This window comes from Uloborus diversus, chromosome 9 (assembly GCF_026930045.1).
Source record: "Uloborus diversus isolate 005 chromosome 9, Udiv.v.3.1, whole genome shotgun sequence".
Taxonomy (NCBI): domain Eukaryota; kingdom Metazoa; phylum Arthropoda; class Arachnida; order Araneae; family Uloboridae; genus Uloborus; species Uloborus diversus.
The window spans coordinates 125810456-125835987 of NC_072739.1; the positions used below are offsets into that span (position 1 = coordinate 125810456).

The following is a 25532-nucleotide window of genomic DNA, read 5'->3' on the forward strand; positions in this document are numbered from 1 at the left end:
AGCCTCCGCTTAATGTGATCGCAGATTATGTTATCTATCGCATCTTACTACTATTATAAACGTGAAAGTTTGTATGTATGGATGTATGTGTCTTTGTTACTCTTTCAAGCAAAAGTTACTGAATGAATTTTAATGAAACTTTACAATAATTTACCTTACACATAAGAATAACACATAGGCTAGTTATCAAGATATTGTGTAAATTGTCCAAAGTGTATAACGATAAGTGTCAAGTAAGTATACATTCATTTGCTTTTGTATTTATTAGAAAATTTTCTGTGATTTATTATATAAAAAATCGTAATTTTTTTAAAAAACAATTTGGTTCTTAAAGACGTAAAATACATAACATGCTCTAAACATTTGAGTAATTTATAAAATGCTTATCCAATGCAGTTTTGTTAAATATATTATCCTAATCGCAAAAAGTATTACTTAAAAGCTGTATCTTTCATAGAAAAAAATCCTTAGGGGTTCTTATGACATGAAAACACAAAAACACGATCATCGAGAAAAATCAATTTAAAGTTTTCTTTTGCATAAAAACACATAGCGAGCATGATCTGATAAAACCACTCAAAACTTTTTTAATATTTAAACTAAAGCGATGAAAGTTTTTCCCTGTGTTTTTTGAGTAGTGTTTAGTTTTGAAATAAGCAATAAAAATTGTTTTGATTGCTTGATCGTTTTTGAGGTACTCTAACCCCTTAAAAAATCCATTTTCCAATGAAATTTTGAAAACACTTGCTAAGTATTAACCGATAAGTGAATAATTTTATTTTTAATGTATTTTAGATGGAATTTTTTGTGTTATTATCTTTCATGGGATTATACTTAGTTGACAACTCATCAGCTCATATTTTAAAACTGAACACGTTATCGGATGTTGACTCCAACAAAGGTTTGTATTTTGTTTCAGTACTATAATGCATAAAGTAAAAAAGTCCTTTAAAAGTTTTTCTAATGCTTTGCTAAATTATAGTAGCTTTAAATATTTTCAATTAGTAATGAGCTATAAAATCTTAAGTTTATTCATTGTCAATGTTGCATTTTTTCATATCAATTGGTATTTATTTTTACACAGACCTCACATTTTAATGCGATGTGAAATGCATAAAAAAGCTATTAACTTCTTAAAGACGTAACTATAACTAAACATTTTGACAAACAATGTAAAAATGACCCTCAAATCCATACTTTCTTAAAACCATTTTAAAACATTTTAATTAAGAAAGTTTATATTTAGTGTTATAATTAGAGAAATTAATACTGCATTGCGGCAACACTTTACTTTGTTTTTCCATTATTTTCGAAGAAAAAATTAGGTATGCTGCCTGTCGCGAATTTGCTCTTTCGTATAATCGTTTTATTCGGAGTACCGCGTTGGGTAAGTTTCCATATTTTTGGGATGGTTTGCCGCTCTGATATGTAAGTAAAAAATCGGTAGTTTAGTCCCAAGTTTTTATTGAAATAGTAAAAAGGGACACATCACAATTCAACATAAATATGTACATCTCGGGAGCTCTATCGCATTCTTCCTTCTCTCGTCCCGTTCTCCGCATCTCTCCCTTTCGTCCAGTCACCCGGTTCCCACCGACCCCACTCGAAAAGAGCCCCCACATCCGGTCAGGGGTCAGGGGTCAAGAGGGGAGTGAGAGGCGACCTTGGATGACCGTGGGAGCGGCTGTTCACGACACTGCTAAATAACAATTATAAGCGTTTAGGAGTGTTAATTCAAACAGTTTCCCAGAATAGAGTTTGCAAACTCATATCAAATTGTCCATGGTGTTAACACGGGGAGAAATGCGAAATAAGTAACAATAAGAGCAATAATCGAGATGAAAACAAACTATTGATCATCTGTGGAAGACTGAAGATACGAGTACTTCACTGGCATAATGATTTGTAAAAGGAAACCTGCTGAATAGCATTCAAAAATGTCATAAATACTTTTGTAGATATTTTACGTTTTGTATAATTAACCACATTTGTACAGTCATAGAAAAAAAAACGAAACACTCGATCGTATTCAAAGACTATTGACACTACAGACACGTGAGAGGTGTCATTGTTTCAGGAATAAAAAGTTCTACAAAATTATGTTAAAAAATTGTTGTTAAGGGGTCGTCTTCATATTAAAACGAGCATCAACTTCAAATTTTTCAATGAGAACCCCCTTTTTTTATCACATATTTGTGATCAGCATCCTTTTTTAACTTTGCATGCAAAGTTTTGTTTAATTCGAACCAGCCGTTACTTCAGAATCGAGTTTTGAAAAATTCCTCTCGTAATGTTAAAACGTATTTTGATATTTTTACTCATAACACAAAAACTAGATTAGGCACGGCAAAGATTGTTTTTTTACATCAAAATATGAATCGACCCAATAATAAAAACGCCCTTTACAACATTAAAATGTAATTTTAATTTTTTTATGAATTATTTTAATACTTTTTGAAAAAAATATGATCTGAAACCATATTAAATTTTAACAGAAAAACAATCTAGAAGAGCTTTTGTGCGGGAATCCAAAATTTGAGCTCAAAATATTCAGTAGTTTTTGCACTATGCTTAAAACTTATTTTTTTCTTACTTTAGGGGACCGTATACATTTTAAAACAGAAATTATGAAAGTTGGTTTCTTCGTAAAAAAAAGAAAAAAAAATGTTCAACAAAATAAGCAAACCAATTATAACGTGGTTTTTCTACATTAGAGTTACGTCTATGAATTTTTTAAATGCATAAATTCATTCGTTGTCCCAGCAGAAAAACAACACAATATTGCAACCGTCAGTTTTTTGTGGATATCCTTCGAACGTCAATGTGTAAATAATGCGAAACACTACTTCATTGTTTAATAAAAGAATATTTTATAGAAATTTTTTAATTAAAAGAGACACTTAAAATACTTTTTTTTTTCTTGCAATAGACAGTGTAGAATTAATGGCTCTTCCCGGTAATAATTTGCTAAAAGGAAAAATTATTGCATTGTCTAAATCGGGAAAAAGCACTCGAAAAATAGCCGACAGTGTGAAGTTTCGCCTTTAACAGTATCCAGATAGGTCAATAGGTAATATTTGCTCTTTGATAAGTTTACTGGTTTTTAGAAATTATTATTATTATTTTTTGTAAAGTGTTTGAATAATTTTCAATGTGGTAGGAGAGGAAATTTTAGTAGCAGTAGAAGACCGCGTGCTTTGAGCCTCATTCTGCACGAAAGTAGTAGTTGTAGCTAATTGTGAACTTTTTTTAACAAAACATTAATTTGCGTGTTAGATTAAGTTGAGTTTTTGTCTATTCTCAATTATAATTTAAATACTTTTTTTTCTATTTATTTTCTCGCTCATTGTCCGTGCATTTCACATTAAAACTAATCTCGCAAGAGAAAGATAAAATTTCATTTTTTTTTTAATAACGTGGAAAAATATAGACCAAAAAAAAAAAAAAGTTGTAAAAAATTATTGTTATCAACTACTAGATGCCTATCTTATTAAATGCATGTTTTTCAGAATCCAATATCTGAATATTCGGCTCCACCTTTATGACACCGGCACTCTAATTCAACTTTCTGATCCTATTCTTTAAGCAAACAACGGGCCACATGGAAGAGCTGCGAGGGCTGAATATGGCCCGCGTCTCCACTGTGGTCTGGTTATCCCATTCGATGGCTGCAGAGGGTCCTAATAATGAGCACAACATCCTTGCACCGAACATCTGGATTAACCGAACAATGAAGCAGGTGTCATGTCATTGAAGCCGAGAGTGCCTAAAAACTGGTGGATGAAGAAAATGTATTTCACCAGTGAGATGCCGTAAACATACAGCAAACAAATATACTTTACCTACCAGTTTATTCGCACTCTTAGCTTCAATTAGGTAACTTCTGCATCCCGCACGCTTGGTTTCGATTCCAGTCTACGAAATCCGTAGCAAGGACGAAATTGTAGTCTCTGGATAGATTAAACTGATGTGTCCCGGGTATGCTTCATGTAGTATTGCTATAGCTGCGCCAGCCTATAGCCTCACACTATAGGAGATGTTCATTTGCAAGTATATAGTACGCGATACAAAATCAAATAATACTAAGCTTTGTTTGCATCTGCTAAGTTACAAAATCGGAGAAATGACAAGAAGTCTGATTTCGGTTCACCTTGGTTTAAGCTAAAATAACTTTTGTCTTTTTAAATCACGGGTTGGACCATGTCGAAACTTGTTGCTGGAAATAGCATTGGGAAATTACTTTCCTAAATTGTTTTTGAGAGTCATTACATGTTTAACTTAAACCGCCAATTGTGTTATGCTTTTTTAATATTACCACGCATTATGATCTTCCGCATCAAATTTGGATTTGAAACAAATTCTCTTTTTTTTATTACAAAAAAGCCGCTAAAACAATTAGCGTGTTTGTCCACTGTGTTAATTTATATAATCAAATTTTTACCAAATAAAGTTCGAGTATGAACAGTTTGCTTATCAACGGGTATTTATATTCTTCTGTTTCTGTTTTATTTTTCAGATTGATGCTTCGTTCATTTTATGTATATAGAGCAAATTTTCACGGAATAAATAAACCTTGCTTCTCTCGTGTCTCCAATCTATTTAATGCAGCAACTTCCCACGTTGTACGGTACATTTTTTATATTTTTGTGTGCGATGGCCCAAACTTCTGCCGATGTTCTGCAAAATTAAAAACGCGCAATTCCATTTGACATCAAAAGACTTTCTATTCATTCCAAAATAAACCTGTAACATAGGTGCAATACATTTATCAAACATATTCGCATCATGATTCTAGGTATAAGGTTTGATATTTACATTTCTTTGAGGCTAATTTGCTGAATGATTATATAAGCAATCTAATAGGCTCATATTAGAAAAGGCAAAAAGTTCCATTAATTTTAATTTGTCCTTATTCGATTTACTAAACAACGATCTATACGATGGACCAGTCAAACCCGGTCCGTCATTCTTAGGTTAATCCTGATAGACAAAAATCTGTAAATATTTTAACTTTTTTTTTCAAAAAAAAAGTTTTCGACCGTAAATCGCTTTTTGGCGCAACATTATCGGCCCAAAAAGTTTCGAATTACGGAAAAAGAGAGAATTTCAAAAGATCATGAATTGAGCTGGATAATCTCGATCTTTTCTTTGTTTACATTCCGTTACTTGATAAGCCGTGACCTTGAAAGAAGCGTTTTCAATGTGGTGACGGTCCCTAAAACGTTTTTCGTTAATAACTCCTGTTCTACTGCACGGAATGCAGTGAAATTTCGTACCCTGGCTGTATTTTGCGGTTTAAACATAATTATGTAGTAAAAAATAGGGGTTCCCGTTTGAAAATCAAGAGTTGGTGCTCGTTTTGCTTTGTATATGGTCCCTCATCAAAATTTTACCAACGTAGTTTTAAAGAAGACTTTAAACCAAGTCGGATGACACCTTTCTTTCCTTTCTAGCATGTATAATGGCCGAATAATTAAAAGTGTTTCGTTTTTTTTTTCTATGACTGTACCATTTGCGTTTTTATTTAAAATCATATTACGTCTGGGTATGCAACTCAAATGAAGAACAAGCTCATTTAAACATTGTTTTTTCACAAACTCCAATGAGTTGGTTTTTACGGTAACTTTGTAAAAGAAATAATTTAATAAGAGTGCATTTTTGAATTAATGTGTTTACTACCACAGCCCAAAATACTAATGGTAACTCGGATGTAGTTGCGTCTCTTTATATTACGTTAGTTCCCGCTACTTTTCCCCGCCCTAGCCATCCGTGATTTCTCTTAGTGTTTGCTTTAGCTTATACAGGGTGTTCAGCAAAGGACTCCCTGGTTTCAAAATTAAATATCTCGAAAACAAAGGACGATATTGGAATAAAATAAACGGTATGTTTATTGTGAAACCCATAAAAATCTTATACAGGAACTTGGAAATAAGTTTTAAAAACTGCCAACAGGTGGCGCTGCACAATGTAATTGCAATAGAAGTCTCCATAAATAGTGCTGTGAAGAAGTTGTTTCTTGTTTCAGCAGCAGTTTAGTCTCTCAGATATGCTTACATATGCGCTAGAAATTATCGTCCAACATCTTCGCAGCACTATTTATGGAGACTTTTATTGAAATTACAGCATGAAGCGCCACCTGTTGGAACTTTTTAAGACTAATTTACAAGTTCCAGTATATGATTTTTATGGGTTTCACAATAAACATACCGTTTATTTTATTCCAATATCGTCCTTTGTTTTCGAGATATTTAATTTTGAAACCAGGGAGTCCTTTGATGGACACCCTGTGGAATAGATACTATTTACTTTATACTGTGAAAAAATTCCGAAACGTCACTGATTACTTTCGGTTAATGTTTCTTGATTCCAAGGGTTTGCACCAGTGTCCTGGGAAAAACAATTTTTTTGCGAAAACGTTTCCTGAATCGCAACAAGTTCCATGAATACCGATTTTATACTTTGGTGAAAAACATTTTAGCTCCCAGTATAAAAATATATTAGGCATTTAATTAAGAGTTTTTCTTCAGTTTAGTTACGGCCTCACCTGGATTGACTAAACCCTAAAACTGGGCGAAATGCAGTCTCAGGATATTGCAGTTTTGAAGGAAACTATTGCAATTCCGTGGTAGCTTTGGGAGCGTTCCTGTTAAACCAGGAAGGTGCCAAGCTATTACTATATGCATATATAAGTTTTCACTGAAGTTCCTGAGTTATTCCAGAAACGTTGGAAAGGTTTCCGAATTTTTCAAAAAGATTCCAGGCTAATTTCGAACTTTTAGCAGGAAACCTTCTTGATTTTTGCAAGCTATGTAATAGGCATATATTGAGCACATAAGCTAATCCCACCCCCCCCCTCCCTTTTTCTTCAGGAACGTTTCTGAATCGTTTTCTTAGTGTAGAAAATTATGGAATGAAAGACAAGACTCACAATATACGCAAAAAGAAATTATAACTAGGTTGTCGCTCTATTGGTTTAAATGACTGGCGTGTACACTTCTGAAAGCTATGCAACCTTAAGATACCGAAAGAAATTTTAAGAATTCGGTGTGAGGATTGGGGAGTTACTCAAGGTCAGCTACAAAGATGAACCCCGTTATCCATATAAGGGTTAAGTAATGAAAAATCAATAGCAGTTCTCAAAAACACATGGAAACAAGAAGTTCTGTCTAGAACTAGACGAGCCTACTTTCCCGTATACCCATACTACTTTCTAGTACCTGATCAATATTCTCAAAAATAGCTAAAATCGCAAATTTTTTCAAACATATTTTTAAAATACTTTAAGCTGATTTCTAGGAATAAAATATTCCCCGCTCATGTAAAAAAAAAAAAAAAAAAAAAAAACGAACAAATAAAATAGTAGCAACTTCTTTTTTCCATTAAAAAAATCTTTAACAGCTTTCAAAACGAAAAAATAATAATTAAAATTAATAAGCTCATTAAAATAAATACATCATATCAAAAAAAAAATCGTTTCTTTTCCCCCTGTTAACAAAAACATTTTTTTAAGTGAATTAATGCACTTAGTAAAAAAAAAAAGAAAACAATAAAATGTCAACTTAAAAAAATAATTTTCTTTGTCAAAAAAAAAAAAAAAAAATCGTCTGCTCATATCTTTATGTAGAAACGTAAATGACTTCGAGTTTATTCGCCAAAAACTGAGTACCTAAATTGAAACTTTAGCGTAAAAATAAAAACGAGTCATATCAACAATAATTATTTCACAGTTAAAACCATAGCTGCGGAGTCGGAGTCAATCTCATTTTGAGATAAAGGTGTCGGAGTCGAATATTTAAGAATCGGAGTCAGTCATTTGTCCTCCGTGAATAAAATTTTGCCAAAACTACGAAGTCAGAGTCGAAGTCGGGGAGTCGGAGTCCGATTAATTGTCGGGCACAGGAGTCGGAGTCGGAGTCAGTGCCCCTAAATTCTCGGAGTCGAAGTCTGGAGTTTGGCGTCAAGAGTTATTTCCAACAAAATTTGTTTGAAGTAAATCCGCCTTCAAGTACGGAATCTACATTGACTTTCAGTTTCCCCGTAGGCACTATTGTTATGGGATTTGAACTGTTCAAAATTGAACGGAAAATTGTTCAAATCAAAAAGATATTTTATATACAAGTTTTTCATCAAAATCTTTTTCCAACAAAGCTTGTTTGAAGCAAATTCGCCTCACAGTTCGGAATCGCCTTAAATTTCCCCGTAGGCGCTAATGTTAAGTTTTTTTGAACTGTTCAAAATTGAACAAAAAATAATTCAAATCAAAAAGTGAAATATGGGAATGAGGTGTCCTCGCCGAGATCTTTCGAACAAAAAAAAGTTTTTTTGAATCGGCCTATTCATTCAAAAGTTATTAGGGGAGGGGGGGGGGGGACAGACAGACAGACCGACAGACATTTTCCCCCATCTCAATACCCTACTTTCCAATTTTTAATTTTTCAATATTTATTTAATTATTTTATTTATTTTTGACTTTTTTTTGTTTTTCACGATATTTTTAAGATGCATTAAGCCTTCTTTCATGCTTTTTTCTTCTTTTTCTGACTTTTACTGGGAAAGTAGGCTAAAAAAGAGTAAATATATGAAACAATTTATATAAATACATATTAAAAATTAGATTTAAAGACATCATATAATATTTTGTCCAGTTTTAGGGGGGTAGGAGATACGCGTAATTGATTCATTATCAGACGGGGGGGGATCCGTTGTAACTGCTGAAGTTTGACTACCTCTGAAGTAAAGTAAATGTAATTTTGAAGTTATCACATATAGTAATGGCTTAAGCCCAGTTACTAAGTTTAATAACAATAATTTCAATCCATTAGAACTAAAAAACAATATTTATGCTATTGGAAAATACATTAAAGTAATTTTATCGAACTTATCTTCTGCGATAGTTTTATCGAACTTATCTTCTGCGTTTCTGTGACACACAGGAGTTTTTCAAGAAAAGTTACCCATTTTCAATTTCTTCACATCGACAAAAAATAAAAGAAACGGGGTTAAAAAAATTACTTTACATTTGAGACCACTGAAGAAAAATATGGTATTTCTCAAGAAAAGTAATTTCGTATTTTTTTCGTCAAAATCACAATTGGAATATTTCTTAGTTATTCGAATTCGTCGAAGTTTTGGATTCTTTTCAACCAATAAACGATGGAAACCTTTTGAATCACCTAAACCAGTTGTTCTCAAAGTAGGAGCCGCCAAGTGTACTATGTATGTATACGTACGTATATGTTATAGAGAAAGACTGGGGTGCAGTGAGAAAAATAAAATTCTTCAGAGGGTGCCACGAGTCAGAAAAGTTTTGAAACCCCTAACCTAACCTAAAACTCGTTTTTTATAAGCTTTTTTTCCTGCTTTCTGTAGAAAGTCGTCTCGATGTAAAAATGTGCTAGTCTTTTCTTTTTTATAGAAAAAAAATCCAATTCTTTTAGGCCAGTTGAAACATTATTTTTAATGACAATCCACCAGTTAGAATATTAAACTACCATTTCCGGCAACAGATGGCGCAGCATAGCAGATAAAAAGAAAATCGTTGTGAAAATGTTGCAGAAACTGCTACACAAAAGTAACGATGTTCACTAGCACAAGAAATTAAACTGAACAGAAATACATTGCGTTGCAAAATATCGAATGAAGATTTCAAGGGTTCAATTTCTCTACAATTCTCGCCTGCTAGCAGCGCTACCTATTAACAGAAATTATAGCTGAACATGTAAATTAGTGGGAAAAATTCATCAGTTTCCCAAAGTGCAGCCTCAATCTTTACATTTCTATCGAATTTCAGTTTTTTAAATGGACTTCAACATATAATAGGTTTTTTTTTATATATCCATCAAGATGCATGGGACAATCGGGCTTTTTTTTTCCAGTATGTGTAACATTTTCCCTAACTGTTCTTATTTTAACAAAGCGTGTTTTCACGCAGTTTTACTTTACCTAGAAACAAAACTGTACTGTTTTTTTTTTCCTAGATACTGAACTCTTTGTTCATGATCCTTCACCTACAGTTGCAGGTAAGAAGCTTAACTTTCATCATTTACTTTTATGTAGCTTTAACAGAGTAATACTTTTAGCTGATCATAGTTGTATTACCTACAGAACCAGAGTATTTTCAACGTAAGTTTTATGACGTAGCTTAAATTACAACTAGTTAACACACCCAGTTTGGTAATATCGAAAGTAATCTTGCAATATAACAAATATAAGAATCAGTGAAAGGTTGAGTAGACTAATCCTAAACCTTCCCTTTGAAATTTCCTGGACGTTAAGTTTCAACTTGTGTTTTTTTTTTATGATGAGAAAACAGACTTAACTGTTATTCAATTGTCATCATAGTTACTTGAAAGTGGGGCAATGCAGTAACTTTAAATTTTGAAGTGAAACTAAAAGATATTTACAGATGTAAAAGTACCGTGTGATATAAAAGACAGGACCAACTTTAAAAATGGATAATTCGAAAACGAATAAAGATAAAAAGGTGTGGTTTGCACTAAACGGATGAAAAAGAAGCCGGCTTTTGTCTGACAACGAACCGAAAATAGTTATGTTGGCGACCAACAGATGACGCTGTCTGATTTCTGATATAGGATCACGCAAGTATTAAACGATATAAAAAGGAGCAACGGCAGAAGGTCATGGTAGTCGAAGCTGATATACATCGAAACGCTGTCCATAGTTGAGAAATCCCGTTTAGTTAAACTGTATTATAAGAATAATGGTGAAATAAAAAGCTATAGTGCCACTGTAGATCGAAAGCAGAATTATCGTTTATTTCGTTGCCACACAAAACCCGGCTTCTTTTCGATTCGTGCAGTGCAAATTGCATCTTTTTATCTTCATTCATTTTCGAATTATTCATTTTTCAAGTTTGTCCTGACTTTTGGATCACCCTGTATATAAAATAACGTAATTAGGCACAACTTGGCAGGAAAACTGCATGCACGTGTTTCAAAAAACAAGGAATCTCCTTTTCATTGCAAAATATAAGTGAGCTTATGGATGAAAAGATATCCGATAAAAGCAACATGGTAGATAAGGATATGGATCGTGATTTTCTTTCGTGGTAGAACGAATGGACGGGTGAGAAGGTGTGAGAGCCAATACCAGAACAGACATGCGTGGGGTATGAGGGAGAAAAAACATCCAGCATCCAGCACCTGGAATCCTTCTGAATTTTGACGTCTTGAGTCACAAAATTATGTTTTTCGCAATCATGAATTGCGGTAGGACCTAAATCGTTGGGTTTCTTGTTTCTACAAATGGAATGGAATGGGAACCCGCCGCCACCATATAATTACTGGTGATTTTCTAGATCAAGATAATATGAGAATTATCCATAAGAAAAAGAAATCTTTAGAAGCTTTAAAAAAAAAAAAAAAAAAAATGAACCGATTTTAATGTGCAATAGTGGAAGATAGGCCCATTGAGGATTTACGAGCGGTTTTGGTATCAGAAATGAAATTTTTTCTTGGAGGCCCCTAAAAATAGAACAATATTTTTAATAAAAAACTATTAAATTTTGCATTTGGGGAAAAAATGCGTATGTCAAACAATCGTTACAGACGAGTGTACACCGACAGCCCGACTACGACATCTAGCGACTGAAGTTTCATCCTTGCTATGGACTCATGAATCTGAAATAGCCAATAACCGAACTGAAAGCAGATGTTCCATCAATGAAGCTGATATTACCTTCAAAAAAGTAAATAAAATTTAATTTAACACACGAAGGAAACTGAGATCTCTGGATATCATAACCACGCTGTCGGTAAATGCTTGTAATTCTGCCTTAGCCATGGGAAAAGGGCGGTAAATTACAGCTTAATAGTTACAGATTTGTTATTTCCAGCCAGAAGCATACCAGAAACACATATTTCCATCTAGGCCCGTGATTAAGGTGGGTCAGGAGGATCCCAACTCCCTCGTCAATTGAACCCCTACCCCCGAATTAAAAAAAATAATGATTTTTACGCATAAGAACAAACGCGAGAGTTCCGTAAAACTCCAAATGACCGACCTGTTTTCATCTGAGGAACATTTTTCATGTTATGCAGTGTTATCATATGTTTATTATGCATATGTAAAGTTAATAGACTGTCAATGTAAAAACAAAATGCACCTGTGAGATAATTAAACTATGTTTTACTTTTATTTTATAGAAAATAACGGAACTGAAGTCAATGACACACTTGTGCAGCATGGTAAGACATATTTAAAAATATTTCCTTTTAGTTTAGCGAAAAGTTTTCTTTAGAATGAGGTAAAACAAGTCGCTAGCTGCGCTATTGGTATAACTAGATACAACTGATCACATTCAATTCAAACAAATTGTGTTGGAGTTGTATGGAGCATTTTAAACAAGCTCATAAAAAGGTGCTCATAAGAACAAGTGCAGAAGAATAAACAAAGAACAAGGTTGGGGGGGGAGAAGTGCAATAGGAAATAGAACCTCATTTATACTGCTGCCTTTCTATCCGGATCTCCAGTTTATCTGGATCAAATTTGAAGAGTTTAAAAAAAATCATGTTTAGGGGAGAGTGGGGCAAGATGAGATACTTAACCAAAAAACAGTTGTGGGGGCAAATTAAACTCATAAAACAATTAGAAAACTATGTCATTATTATCCCTCAAGTATTATAAAAGTATAAAATTTGACTCAATATCCTATTTCCAACAGAAAAATTTTGACGCATGTTTAAATTAGATTAGTCAAAATCCCATCTTACCCTACCAGGTGGGGTAAGATGAGATTCAATGTTTGCATAAGTCACAAAGATGAGCAGCTTCATCGTCATCATCCTCCTTTCCTGCACACGATCAATGGGCTTATTTCTTGCATTCGCAGCACCTAATAAATCCTTCTTTCGATTGGGAATATAAATGTCCACAGTAAAGGCATTCGATATCAGAAGGCTCAGACAACGATGAAGACTCGGATGGTTTCCATTTAAGTACAGTTTTTTGTTTTTAATTTTCCAGTCTGTATTCTTTTGTTTTTATCTTTTGACTGGCCAATTTTCATTGCTGTACGAGTTGATGTGGTAAATGAAAAAATGTCATCCACACAAATCCCTTTTTCACGATTCGTTTCTTATTTTTTTCCTCGATTTTCTCCTCTTCCTGCTTAGATTTTATACTTTCTTCTCTTTCTGCTTAGACTTTCCAATTTTCTTCTCCTCTTCCTGCTTAGATTTTTTCAATTTCTTATCTTCTCTCTGCTTAGATTTTTTTACATTTTCTTCCATTCCTTTTGAGTCTTCACCACAAAAAATTCCTTTTTTTTTTAATCCGCAAGAAGGTCTCCTTATTCCAAAGAAAAAATAGTTTTCATGGGACCCAAAGGCTTAACTAGATCTAAACTTGTGGTTTCATTATTTGTATAAATTTTTCCAGCTGTCGAAACCATAAGAACACCCCTGTACAATTGCTGCTTTTAGCTTCTTTCACTTTTCTATGAAGTGTAGCGCGTGGTACATTATAAGTTAGGGATGCTTTCTGAAATCCCATTTCTCCACTCACTAAGCATTCAATAGCATGTTGCATCGATTCTAGTGACCAAATTCCCATATTCGTCTTTCTTTTCACTATCTTAAGAAATCTCAAAGGAATAAAAAAAACAAATCGCAATACATGTGGGGGTAAGATGAGATAGTATTCCATCATGCCCCTCGTATAATATCTCGTCTTGCCCCACTGACGCCATTTGGCGTGTTCGCTGTCGATTCAAGTTCATGTTATAAATAAAATTACATTAAATAACTGTAAATTTATCCTTTAGAGTTGCGGATTACGATTATATGAGAGTACAAACGATTAGTAAAATCGTACTCACCAAACTACACTTGGAAGGGTGTTAATACAAAATAAGAGCACGGCGAAACGCACGAAAATTAAGAGAAAAACTTTATGCACTGCAAATGCAGCGCACAATCAGGTTGATTCGACCAACGTGGTTTCTGCTTCTCCCAACGCAACTACTTGACTACTTTTCCGCAAGATAATAGCACCCACCTTGCTAGGAGCTTCAGTATCTCATCTTACCCCGCTATTCCATCTTGCCCCACCTTTCCCTACTTTTAAATTATGATCGCAAGAATAGAAATATAAATAAGACAAATAATTCGGTTTTGCTTTGATTAAGCATACAACTCCTGCATAGAAAGTGCAATGAAGTATACATGCTGTTCACACATTTTTAGACGATGTATATTGTATTTACAAAACTCAATTAAATAAAATCATCGGGTTATTAATGTTCTATTTGATAACCCTTTTTCTGAACTATCTTTCGACGCCGTAATTTCCTGGATCATAATGCATTTTTAAGTGTCAGAAGAGGTAATCTATCCCATTCTCCCTGAGCAGCATTCCAGACTCGTGTAAGAGCTGTGAGACGACGCGACGTTCGGATAATGCAGATTTAAAAAGTCCGAGAGCACGAAATCCCATAGATGATACAGTGGAAGATTTCAAAGGGATATCAGTGAAGGGTATGGCTTTGATGCCGGTTTTTTGTTCTATTTCTTTTAGAAAATTTGATTTGAAGTGGATTTTGAAGAGTGACTGCTAACTTTTTCTTGATAGAGTATAGATTTGGTGCCGGTTTTTTGTTCTATTTCTTTTAGAAAATTAGAGTGGATTTTGAAGTGTGACTGCTTACTTTGTCTTAATGGAGTATGACTTTGATGCCGGTTTTTTGTTCTATTTCTTTTAGAAAATTTAAAGTCTATTTTGAAGTGTGACTGCTTTGTCTTGATAGAGTATGGCTTTGATGCCGGTTTTTTGTTCTATTTCTTTTAGAAAATTTGAAGTGGATTTTGAAGTGTGGCTGTTTACTTTGTCTTGATGGAGTATGGCTTTGATGCCGGTTTTTTGTTCTATTTCTTAAAGAAAATTTAAAGTGGGTTTTGAAGTGTGACTGCTTACTTTGTCTTGATGGAGTTCCATAGGTTTATGGCACTCTGGGTAAAGCGATGGTATTTCAATCAGAAAAACTAGTGACAAAATATGTTTCTGGTAGTCTACGGAGTTAATCTTAACATTTTTTCCCGTCTGTTTATTTTTAATTTGCCATTATATGAAAAACCAGCAACAATCACGAATCCTTCAGAAAAACTTTCGATTCTTTGAACCATGCACTTAATTTTTTGCTTCCATTTTATGATAATAAGTGACTTATTTTGCTGCAATAATTTAACTACACCCATGATTGATCTATTGTTTTTTTTTTTTTTTTCTTTTTTATTTGAATAAGGGTTTCTCCTATGAAAGTCTGCAGCGTGTCCTGTTTTCAGCGATATACTTTGGATTAAGACGATGGACATTGCGTTTTTTCGCTTTCTTAGGTTTGAATCAACGTATATCATTTTGTTTATAGTTTAAACCGAGCATTTAAATGATTTTGCAACTGTCTTTTGACTGGGGGGGGGGGGCGAGAGATTTTTTTTAAAAATTAGACAACGTACTTTTACACTTGTCGGAGGGTACCCGTTTTTCCCTTGGATACTTGGCACCTTGTTTGGAATTTTGATCCCGCTTGAGGCTCCAATTTAACTTATTATTCCTTAGTTGTTGACGATTTTACCTTTTGACGCTTTAGATACTTCAGAACCATGACTCTCATATCGTTTTTGAATAACAGAACATGAACATTTCTCTTCGGAAAGATCATAAATACAGCTTTCGAACTACTTCTTCGTTAAAAACGCCATTTTGAATAAAAACAAACCTCTCAAACCGCAGACGATAATTTTGACTTTTAAAAACATAATACAACGGGGCAGTTTCCTTCAGTCAAAAGTAGTACTTTTTGTCACTGAAATTAAGAGAATAAGTTGAAAAAATAACATGGACCCAGGAAATACTTTAATTTTCTCAACAGTTATTTTTCAATTAATTTTTTTAAATGTCCGATTTTGAAAACAAAGTGTGGTCTTTATGACGTCACAAATGATGCAATTTGGCGCATCTTTCTATCACGTTTCCACGTTATGATACTCAAGAAGCGAATTAAAATTGCGCTCTACGCTTGCTATCAACCATATCGTTGCCAATACACGTGAGTAAAGGTTCGAATTAAATATTTTGTTCTGTGAATGGCAACATTGAATGGCATATCATCATTTGTGATGTCATCGGCACAAGTATAAACAATAAAAGCATCCTGATTTAAGTACTTTTTTTAAAATATTAAACAAAAATAAATTATTTAAAAAAATGGTCAGATCCTATGTTTTTTAGCATGCTCTTTCAGAAAAAAATACTTTTAAAATTTTGGAAACGACCCTATTGCAATCATTTTCTTTTACAGGAATTGATATTTTATTACCTCTAGTCAAAATCGTCTAAAAATTGTGCGAACAGCTTCTGCAGTACTAATTTAGCAGACAATATTGCGTACTTTGGTGCGTCAGTCTGAAACCACTGCAGCTGAACTATAAAAGATAAAGTATTTACGAGAAACGGTATTTTATAAATTTCTTACAAAGTATCGTTTTTTGCTATACACTGTAACAAAATTCCCGAAATGTTACTGAAAATTTTCCGTGTAACGTTTCGGAATTTCAATGGTTTTTATCCAATTCCTGGAAAAATCAAGCATTATTTTAAAAACGTTTCCTGAATTGCACAAATGCAGACTTCTTAATGTTGTGAAAAATATTTTTAGCTCCCAGTTTAAAGATTATCTGAGCATATTTATGAAGTGTATCGGCTTCAGATCGATAACGGTCCGTCCAGACTGATTAAGCTCCCTAAGGGATCGAATAAGTAAATGGATTGTGCAGTAATGTTGTGAAAAATATTTTTAGTTCCCAGTTTAAAGATTATCTGAGCATATTTATTAAGTGTATCTGCTTCAGATCGATAACGATCCGTCCAGACTGATTAAACTCCCTAAGGGATCGAATAAGTAAATGGATTGTGTAGCTTTGCAAGAATTATAGGAGAATAAACTTCCCGTTCTTTACTTGCAGTTTTGTCTTACCTTTGGCCATGAGGCCATGTGCGCAATATACTGTTGTTTGATCTTTGGGAAGGTGTCAAGCTATTATATTATACCTACTTAAATTTACTTAAAACTCCCAACTCCAAACTGGCTTTAAACGGAAAGATTTTTTTAATTTTTCAAGAGGCTTCCAGGATAATTTCAGGGAGGTTACTGAATTTTAGCGAAAAACGTTCCTGATTTTTGCAAGATATGTTACCGACAGAATTTGGACACGTCAGCTGCCAATTATTTTCCAGGAACGTTTCCGAATCGTTTTTATAGTGAATAAAAGACAAGTGTGCTTAGTTAAGAATGTGTTTTGTTTATTATCCCGGCGGATTATCCAGACTTTCGTTTTTCCAAATAGCCTTTGGCTTCAATTGGTCTGTATAATCGTAATCGACGTTGTACTGTAACTGTACTGTAAAAACGATTCAGAAATATTCCTGGAAAATAATTGGCAGCCAATGTGCCCAATTTGTATCAGGTAACATACCTTGCTAGAACCAGAAACGTTTTCTTTCTAAAATTCAGTATCCATCCTGAAATTATCCTTGAATCTTTCTGAAGAATTTGGAAATATCCTCGGTTAAAGCCAGTCTGGAATATTAAAAGGAAATTAGGTATGTTCAATGTAATTGATTAGAACGTTCCTGATTTACAACGAAAGCTCCAGAAGCATCAGTGCAACCAGGGTTAAAAGCTAAAACAGATAACTTTTTTGCCAAGATACTTGATTTTACGGAAAAATAGATGAAAACCCGGGAAATTTCTAAGCCTTCCACGGAAATGATCAGTGACGTTTCGGATTTTTTTTTCGCACAGTGTGAAGTCATTGCTATAGTATAGCTCTGATTAGTTGAGCTGTAACTTTGAAAGAGTTTACCTCTTTTTGGGGTAATAGAAAATGGTAACAACTCACACTGAGTTGTATGGGGCAACTTTCATAGTAGTTTTTGAAAAGTATTTCTACTCAAATCTGCGACAATGACTGGTTGCTAAACTCCTTAAAAACAAGTAAATATTGTCCAAGTCAAAGCTTTACTTAAAGGGTGTCCTGAAAAAGACTGACTGTTTTCAAAAATTTATAACAGGAGAACGGTTAATGATAAAAAAAAAAAATTCTTGCAGAAAATTCATGTGGTTAGGCCCTAAGTTTTTTCTCTCAGAAATCTAAATTTTTAATTCAAAAATGCTTCAATAGATGGCGCTGCACATAGTAAGGCGGTAAGTCAAAAAAGAATAATTGAAATTCAAACAGTTTTTTCTCTGGTTGGGACATGGTATAACAGCCGACGATTGTTTGAAAATATTGTTTTGTTCTTTTGTTCATTGTTTTCGAAAAATTATGATGTAATTTTCTATATATTTGTTAGATTTTCGGGCTTACCATCTGCAGCGCCATCTATTGGAAAAATTTTCAACTAAAATTTGGAACTGGGGGGGGGGATTTTTGACCCCCACATGAATTTTCTGTAAGAATTTTTTTTTAATCACTTACCGCTTTCCTGTTATAAATTTTTAAAAACAGTCATTTTCAGGACACCCTGTATCTCATTGCCACACTATAAATAATTCACGCAGGGGAGAGAAATCGATGACGATGTTTTCAAAAAGACAGGTTATGTTTGGCAATTTTTGAACATTTGATATTAATTTTAAAATTTTTCCCTACAACTTTGATTCGAAACTTCAATTCACTGCTTTGTTTTCCACATCTAGCTTTTAAAACTTGCGAAATTTTGAGTACAAGATAAGCATGAAAATTAAAAAAAGATCCTTTCCCTAAATTACTAGACTCTTCAAACTGTTTGCGATAAAACATTCAATGAATTGTTTTAAGATTATTTAATAAGGGGTCGTTCCACGCCAAATAAACCAAAAAAAAAAAGATATTTTTCGACCTATCATCTTCCATCAGTTTTCATGAAGCTTTCAGAAAATTTACTGTTTGACGTCTTCTTTTTTTACATTATTTAATAAATGATCTATCGCTCATAATTTTTGTACCTCAGAGCCAGACGAGCGGAAGTCACATACTCGCTCCTTTACAGGAGAGAGGAAAAACGTTTAACTGGTGCATACGAAGGATGAGATTTACGCTACTTTAACACTAGTAAATGACCACAAAGGAATTTTTTTCTTTAGAATCACATTTATATGGCTCGATGCGGAATTGGATTGGATTTATATACAATGCACGAATAAACTGAAAATTGCAATTTCTGGACTTACGTTAGTTTGTCTCTAAGGTACAGGTTTATGATTGTTATTTTTTTAATTCTAATAAAAAGCACTTTTTTTTTACTTGTCGCTACTCCTTTAAAACTTCATAACTCAAGTTCTATGAGAACTACATTGTTGTGTAATAGCTCCCTAAACTCCAGTAGTATTTATTATCTCTAAACTCTTGTAGATAGCATTCATTGTTGACCATTTGTACGTTTCTTCCTTCTCCTAAAATGAGTCTTTTATTTATTTATTTGAACCCCCCCCCCCCAATCACCACCGTACCAACCCCGGTGAGGGTTTAACCGGATGTGGTGACTGGGGGGGACATAACAGATCACGAGCGACACTCGCTGGTACAATTTTGATAATTACAAAAACCAATAACAATACTAAGATAACAAACAATAAAAAGAACTAAATAAAAAGAACTAATATACAAGTGAATAAGCTAAATAAGACTGGGATGGCTGGTAAATACAATGTAAACACGCAGTTTTGAAAGTTTTTAGGCTGGATATTTAAAGTCATCTGCTTGAGAAATGAGAAGCGACATTATTTTATGCATATTTATGCGTGTAACTGGATGAGATAGAATGTGTGAAATATTTTTGGAGAAAGAAAAGTTGGAATTATAAGTGCAATGGAAAGTGCTGGTTAGAGGACAGTTGAATATGTAATGTTCAGGATTGACTTCCATCTTTCTTGTTCCAGGTTGACTGCATACACATAATGGTGAGCTAATTAACTTAAATCTGTGTAGATACGCTGGAAATGGTCCATGTGCACTTAGAAATTGTACTTCTACTGGATGTTTGCAGCGTTGTTTCAGTTTTACTTTTGGCAGGAAATCATGAACTCTCCGACCAGTTTCTGCAGTGTCCCAGATTTCCTGCCAATTTTGAAGAAGTTCAGATCAGAGGAGATATTTGAGGAACGATTTTGGCAACGGAATTTTATAGACGAATGGTAAAATGAGTCTTACCAGTAAAACAGTAACGTTGGATTCAGTTCAGCCCTGTGAAAATAAAGCATTTCCCTAAATGTAAAATATTATCAAATTATCATGCCGCGGCGCGAGTTTCATTGTTGATGATGTCAGCGTTACTCGATCATTCGCTATTATATATGAGAGGATATATTGAAAAACGCACTAGTTCACAATGCTAGACTACGGGAAAAGCACATAAGTATACTGCCGTGGGCGGGCAGGTAAACGGCAGTAACTGCAAATGTTTCTTTTTTTTTCTTTTTTTTTCTACATTTTTGTAATCTGTTGTACGTTAACTTTATTGTACATGCTTGTTTATTTGGTCTCCGCTGAAAAAAAGGCGCGAAAAAACGTCACACTCGTGAAAACATAAATTGAATTAAAGATGTCAAAGTTCAAATTAATTTTTACTTTTTGTTCATTTATGTTGTCTTTTCAGGTGAAACGTTTATAGAGACTTTCACAGAGAGTTTGGCTGCGTTGATAAGTGTCCCAATAGTTGGAGTTATAATTTTTTGCTGCTGCTGTTATTGCTGCTGTAAGGTATGCTGTGATGATGAAGAGGAAAAAACTCAAGTTATTGTTATGAACAGTCCAGTTAGCGCAGCTCCAGCGAACCCAATCATAATTCAGAATAATTAGTACTTGGATTAAACAATGATGTTAATCAAGGTCAATAAATGCTTTTATATTTCTTTTTATACTTCTTTCATAAAGTACGTGAACTCAAAGTGAACTTATGACAAAGTAACTATTTTGAAGGAACGAACCATCACCACGAAGGGCGCAAATTTGATAGCTGTTATAATATTACTATTTCAAGAACTATGTACGGTGTGACCACGAAATATATGGAATTTGGCAATCAGCCAAGTTAGGAAGATTCCATCTGAATGAATCTAGCAGGGGAAAATTGAAAAAAGCGACGAAATATTGATGCAGGCCTTTTATAATGTCTGTGTTGCCTTATTAGTTTATTGCATTTTCGAAGTTAAAAAATGAGAGGAAACAAAGAGTTTCTATGGAAACAACAAGAAGAAAATGCAATGAATCCCCGATTTTAGGTTTCTAGGCGACTGGGATTAAAAAACGTAAAATACGGGAAATACATAACAGCAAAACTGATTATGGGACCCGATGAAAAAACGTTTAATAAACCATTTTGAAATTGAGGTCCTAAAACGAAACTGTAAGCCATCTTTGATGACGTAGCAGAAAACATGGGGTTCAGAACTTTTCCCCAGAGACTTTTCCATGTAGGAGTTACAGAAACGTTGTTTTAGACGATCTTTGATGACGTTGAAAGATGAGGAGAGAAGGACATGGGGGCTCATCTCCGGAAAATTTTCGAAATTGTAGTCCTGAAAACGCAGGTAAGACATCTTTTATGATGTAGGGGGAAGGAACGGGGTTTGGAACTTTCCATTGGACATATTGTTCGAAATTGGATCCTTGAAATGGTTGGCCATCTTTGGTAGCGTTAACGGAAGGGATAGGCTCAGGAGCTAGCCCTTAACTTTTCAATATTGAAGCTTCAAAAACGTACTGATAGTGGGTCTTTATTGATGTTAGGGGAAGGATTTGAGATTGGGGGCTCTCCCCCGGAACTTTTTCGGAACTGAAGCTCTAAAAATGTAACTGAAGTTTCTCATTAACGGCATTTTCGATTCTGGCGATTTTTTCCAAATTGAAGCTCCAAAAATTAAAAACTTTTGACGATCTTCAATGACATTGGAGGGAGGGGGGTTGAGGAACTGCCCCCTGGAAAAATTTTGACATTAAAGTCCTAAAAATACAGTTGTATGCGATTTTTTAAGATGTGTTGGGACGGGGGGGGGGGGAGAGTTTAGGGACCTTTTGCCGGATATTTTTCGAATTACAAACCTTTGGGAGGGCGGGGGCAATTGCCCCAATCGCCCCCCTGTGGTTCCGCCACTGGGAAAAACGTAGATTCGCGTCCGTAAAATCGGGGTTTCAGGGTAAAATGTTTTCCCTTCGTTCGGAAATGTACAAGCAAAATGATAAGCTCAAAATCATGTTGTAAAAAATTAATTGATGCTTGCAGTGAGATTGTATGTCGAAAATGCTTTTGCTTAAATAAATTACAGTGATAAACAAATATATATATTTGGCATGGTGTTTACTTTTTAATGCAGTTTTTTATGCTGTTTTTTTTTTTTTTAATGGAGCGCCGAGTTTTCCCTGGATTGTGAGTAGTTCCCTATACCCCCCCCCCCCGAAATTTTAATACCCCAATGGAAATATATAAGCTACAATGTTATTTAAAAATGTATAGTTACCCATCACATTTCCATTATTATGCCTGCAATTTATATAAAGTTGGGGCCCATGAAGAACTTTGTAAAGGCTCTACACAACAGATGCTTTTCGGCACCTATGAAACGAGTTTCCACAGTTGAGATATGCAAAAGTGGAAGAAGGTGTGTTCATGAGTCCAAACACATTCCGGGGATCCGGGACACATTTTGAAAACAATTTTATTAAATACTTTAGAGTTTTGAAATTTTTTGCACTGATTCACTAAAAGCAAAATCATAACATAAATATTAAAAAAAAATTATTTAAATTTAATTTAATTTTTTTAATGGGGTTGCTTTAAATTGCTATGTTTCAAAATATTCTTGGTCAATTTTCAATTATTTTTCAAAAAATTTTGCGCAAATATCTAAGCTTTAATTTTTATTCGGCGATTTTAAAAATATTGTTTAAATAAAAAAATTGAAAATATTTGAAGGAAAATGTCGAAAAATTCGAAGATACTTTTTTTTTCAATCATATTTTTTGCAGCAAACTTTTTTTTTTTTTCAAATTCACCGAATAAAAATTAAAGTAAACTGTTTGAAAAAGATATGCTCCAAATTTCATTACTTGATCTTTATCGGTTCCTGACTCATAAGAAATTGAATTCAAGAGATCGAGAAAAATTGCATCATGGAGAAAAACGCGTTTAAAGTTTTAGTTAAATACACATTAGTTAGGTGCATGCAACAAAAATAATTATGTCTTAATTTAATTAAGATAGAAACAAGATTCAAACGTCCTTTTAAGCAGAAGAAAACGGAGTAATTTTTCAAATAATAATAATTTTTTTAAAAAAAATGCAAAATTTGACGATTTTTGTGTCCCAGACCCCTTAAGAAGATCATTGGCTTACTCTGCAGTACTGAAAAATATGGATGGTTGGCATTAAAGTCTGTTGTAGAAACTATCCTTGGAAATAATAAACCTCCTGAATATGCAAATATTGTGCAGAAGTACATTAGAGCGTACAGCTTGATGTGTTGTAACATGTTCCTCAAAATTCATCTCCTCGACTCATATATCGACTTCTTTTAAAATAATCTAGGTTATTCTGTTAGTGATGAACATGGTGAACGTTTTCATCAGGACATCTTGGTGATGGACGAGGCCAGATTTAAGTGTAAGCACTTAAAAACCTAGCTTAGCGGTCCCCTTGCTTGGGAGTCTCCAAAAATTAGAAACGTTTTTAAAAAATGTATAAGTGTTTTCCATTGGTTTGAACTATCAGAATTATTTTTTTGGTCAAGTGTAAGTTGAAAAATGTAATCGTTATTGTTGGTTCTGTTTTAACAAAGTTTATTAGTTTAGTAGAAAACCAAATCTCTCCTATTAAGTTAGACAATTATGAGGAGTGGCATCTAGCATGGAATTAGATGTCTCACGCATTACTCCATGTTAGTACGACGGAGTTCACCATTAGTGCTTATGGCATTTATTTTGTTTCTGTTAATTTACAATATTTCAAGATGTTTAAATATTTTGTAACTGCTTATTAATGTGAACTTCAAATTGCAAATACATGAATACAGGAGTTCACTAACTTCATAACTTCCTTTTAAGATTGGATGACCATACATGGCAGCCTATAATCATGCAAATGCCAAGGGCGTCACAAGAGAGCGGGGTCAATGGGGTCAAACTCGCAAAAAGTCACTGGCGTAGACTAGACTAGATTTTTTGGGGGGAGGGGGAAGGGCAGGTGTCGGCTTTTTTTTTTCTTTCTTTCTTTCTTTTTTTTTTTTTTTTTTTTGGAGGGTACGCCACAATTCTGACGAAAAGATGTGCGGTTGAGCAATTCTTCGATTGTGCAATTTAAGGTTTGTTGTGCTTACAGTCCTAAAATTTCTAAATCGGGCCTTGGTGATGGAGTCACGCTATCAGGGTTGATGGAGTGAAGCAATGTTGGCTGTCTACTGCTGGATGCTTCAGCCCAACTTGACAAATATTCAGCACAAACGCAAGTCTGCAAATATGAAATTCAAACCAAACTTTAAATTAATTTTATATGTGTGTTACCCCAACATTATACTTGTGCACTCAACAAATTTTGGCAGATTGAAGTAGGAAAATTTAAAAATGATTTTGTATAATTTATTCTTACAAATATGACTGAAATAGCACCGTAGACGATACATAATGCGGCTCTGGATAGTTGAGCTATGACCTTGACAATATTCACCTTTTTTTGGGGAGTAAAAACAAACTGGTTATTTGCGAATTTGAGTTGGAATACTCTAGCAAAAGTACTACAAAAGCAATAAAACTCAATTCATGCATCAATTACCCTTCTGTAGTGCCCCAAAAAGAGGTAAAAATCCAAATGATAGTTCAACTAACCAGGGCAACTCTATAATCACACATACAGTCAACTCTGAATAGCACGAAGTCCCAAGGGACCAGCTAAAACCTTCGAATTATTGAAGTTCCTTTTGCAGCATTTTCAAGAATAATTTTTGGAAAACTGCATAAAAGATCTGCTATAACACTTACAGTGAGGTAAAAATTACTTGTTAACACTACATGAAAAAAAAATCTTTACAGAGAATAAATTTTGTTAAGATACTTCTAAAATGAAATTACTTGAAGACATCAACGGCGAAAAGTAGCCCTATCGGCTACTTTTTACTAAATCTTGCAACTCTGTGCGCATTAAACAGCACTATCGTAAATAAGTTATAAACCTCATATAAGCTGATAAGCAAAGGTGAGAATCCACATTCACATGTTGTGAACCAAAAATATACCAAAATAAAATTTTTTTATAAAAAATAGTTGGTAGGTTTAAATACACTACTGGTCATTAAAATTGCTGCACCAGAAAGAAATGCAGATAATAAAATGATATTTATTGGACACATATATTATGTTAGAAATAACAAATGATTAAATTTCCAAGAAATTTGGGTAAATAGATCCTGAGAAATTAGTATCCGGAACTACCACCTCCAGCAGCAAGAACAGCACTTATACGCCTGGGCATTGAGTTATACGGATTTT

The 25532-nt window shown here is 33.9% G+C and overlaps 1 protein-coding gene across 1 annotated transcript in view; it reads left to right on the forward strand.

Annotated features, from left to right (window-relative positions):
* LOC129229973 (uncharacterized) overlaps window positions 1-20907 on the forward strand; it is a 61137-nt gene extending 40230 nt beyond the window's left edge. Inside the window, exons 2-5 of the mRNA XM_054864358.1 lie at window positions 796-901; window positions 9978-10019; window positions 12165-12206; window positions 20653-20907. Coding sequence (XP_054720333.1) covers window positions 796-901; window positions 9978-10019; window positions 12165-12206; window positions 20653-20855 — 393 coding nt within the window. The 3' untranslated portion in view covers window positions 20856-20907. The remainder of the gene's footprint in view (window positions 1-795; window positions 902-9977; window positions 10020-12164; window positions 12207-20652) is intronic.
* The last annotated feature ends 4625 nt before the right edge of the window (window positions 20908-25532 follow it).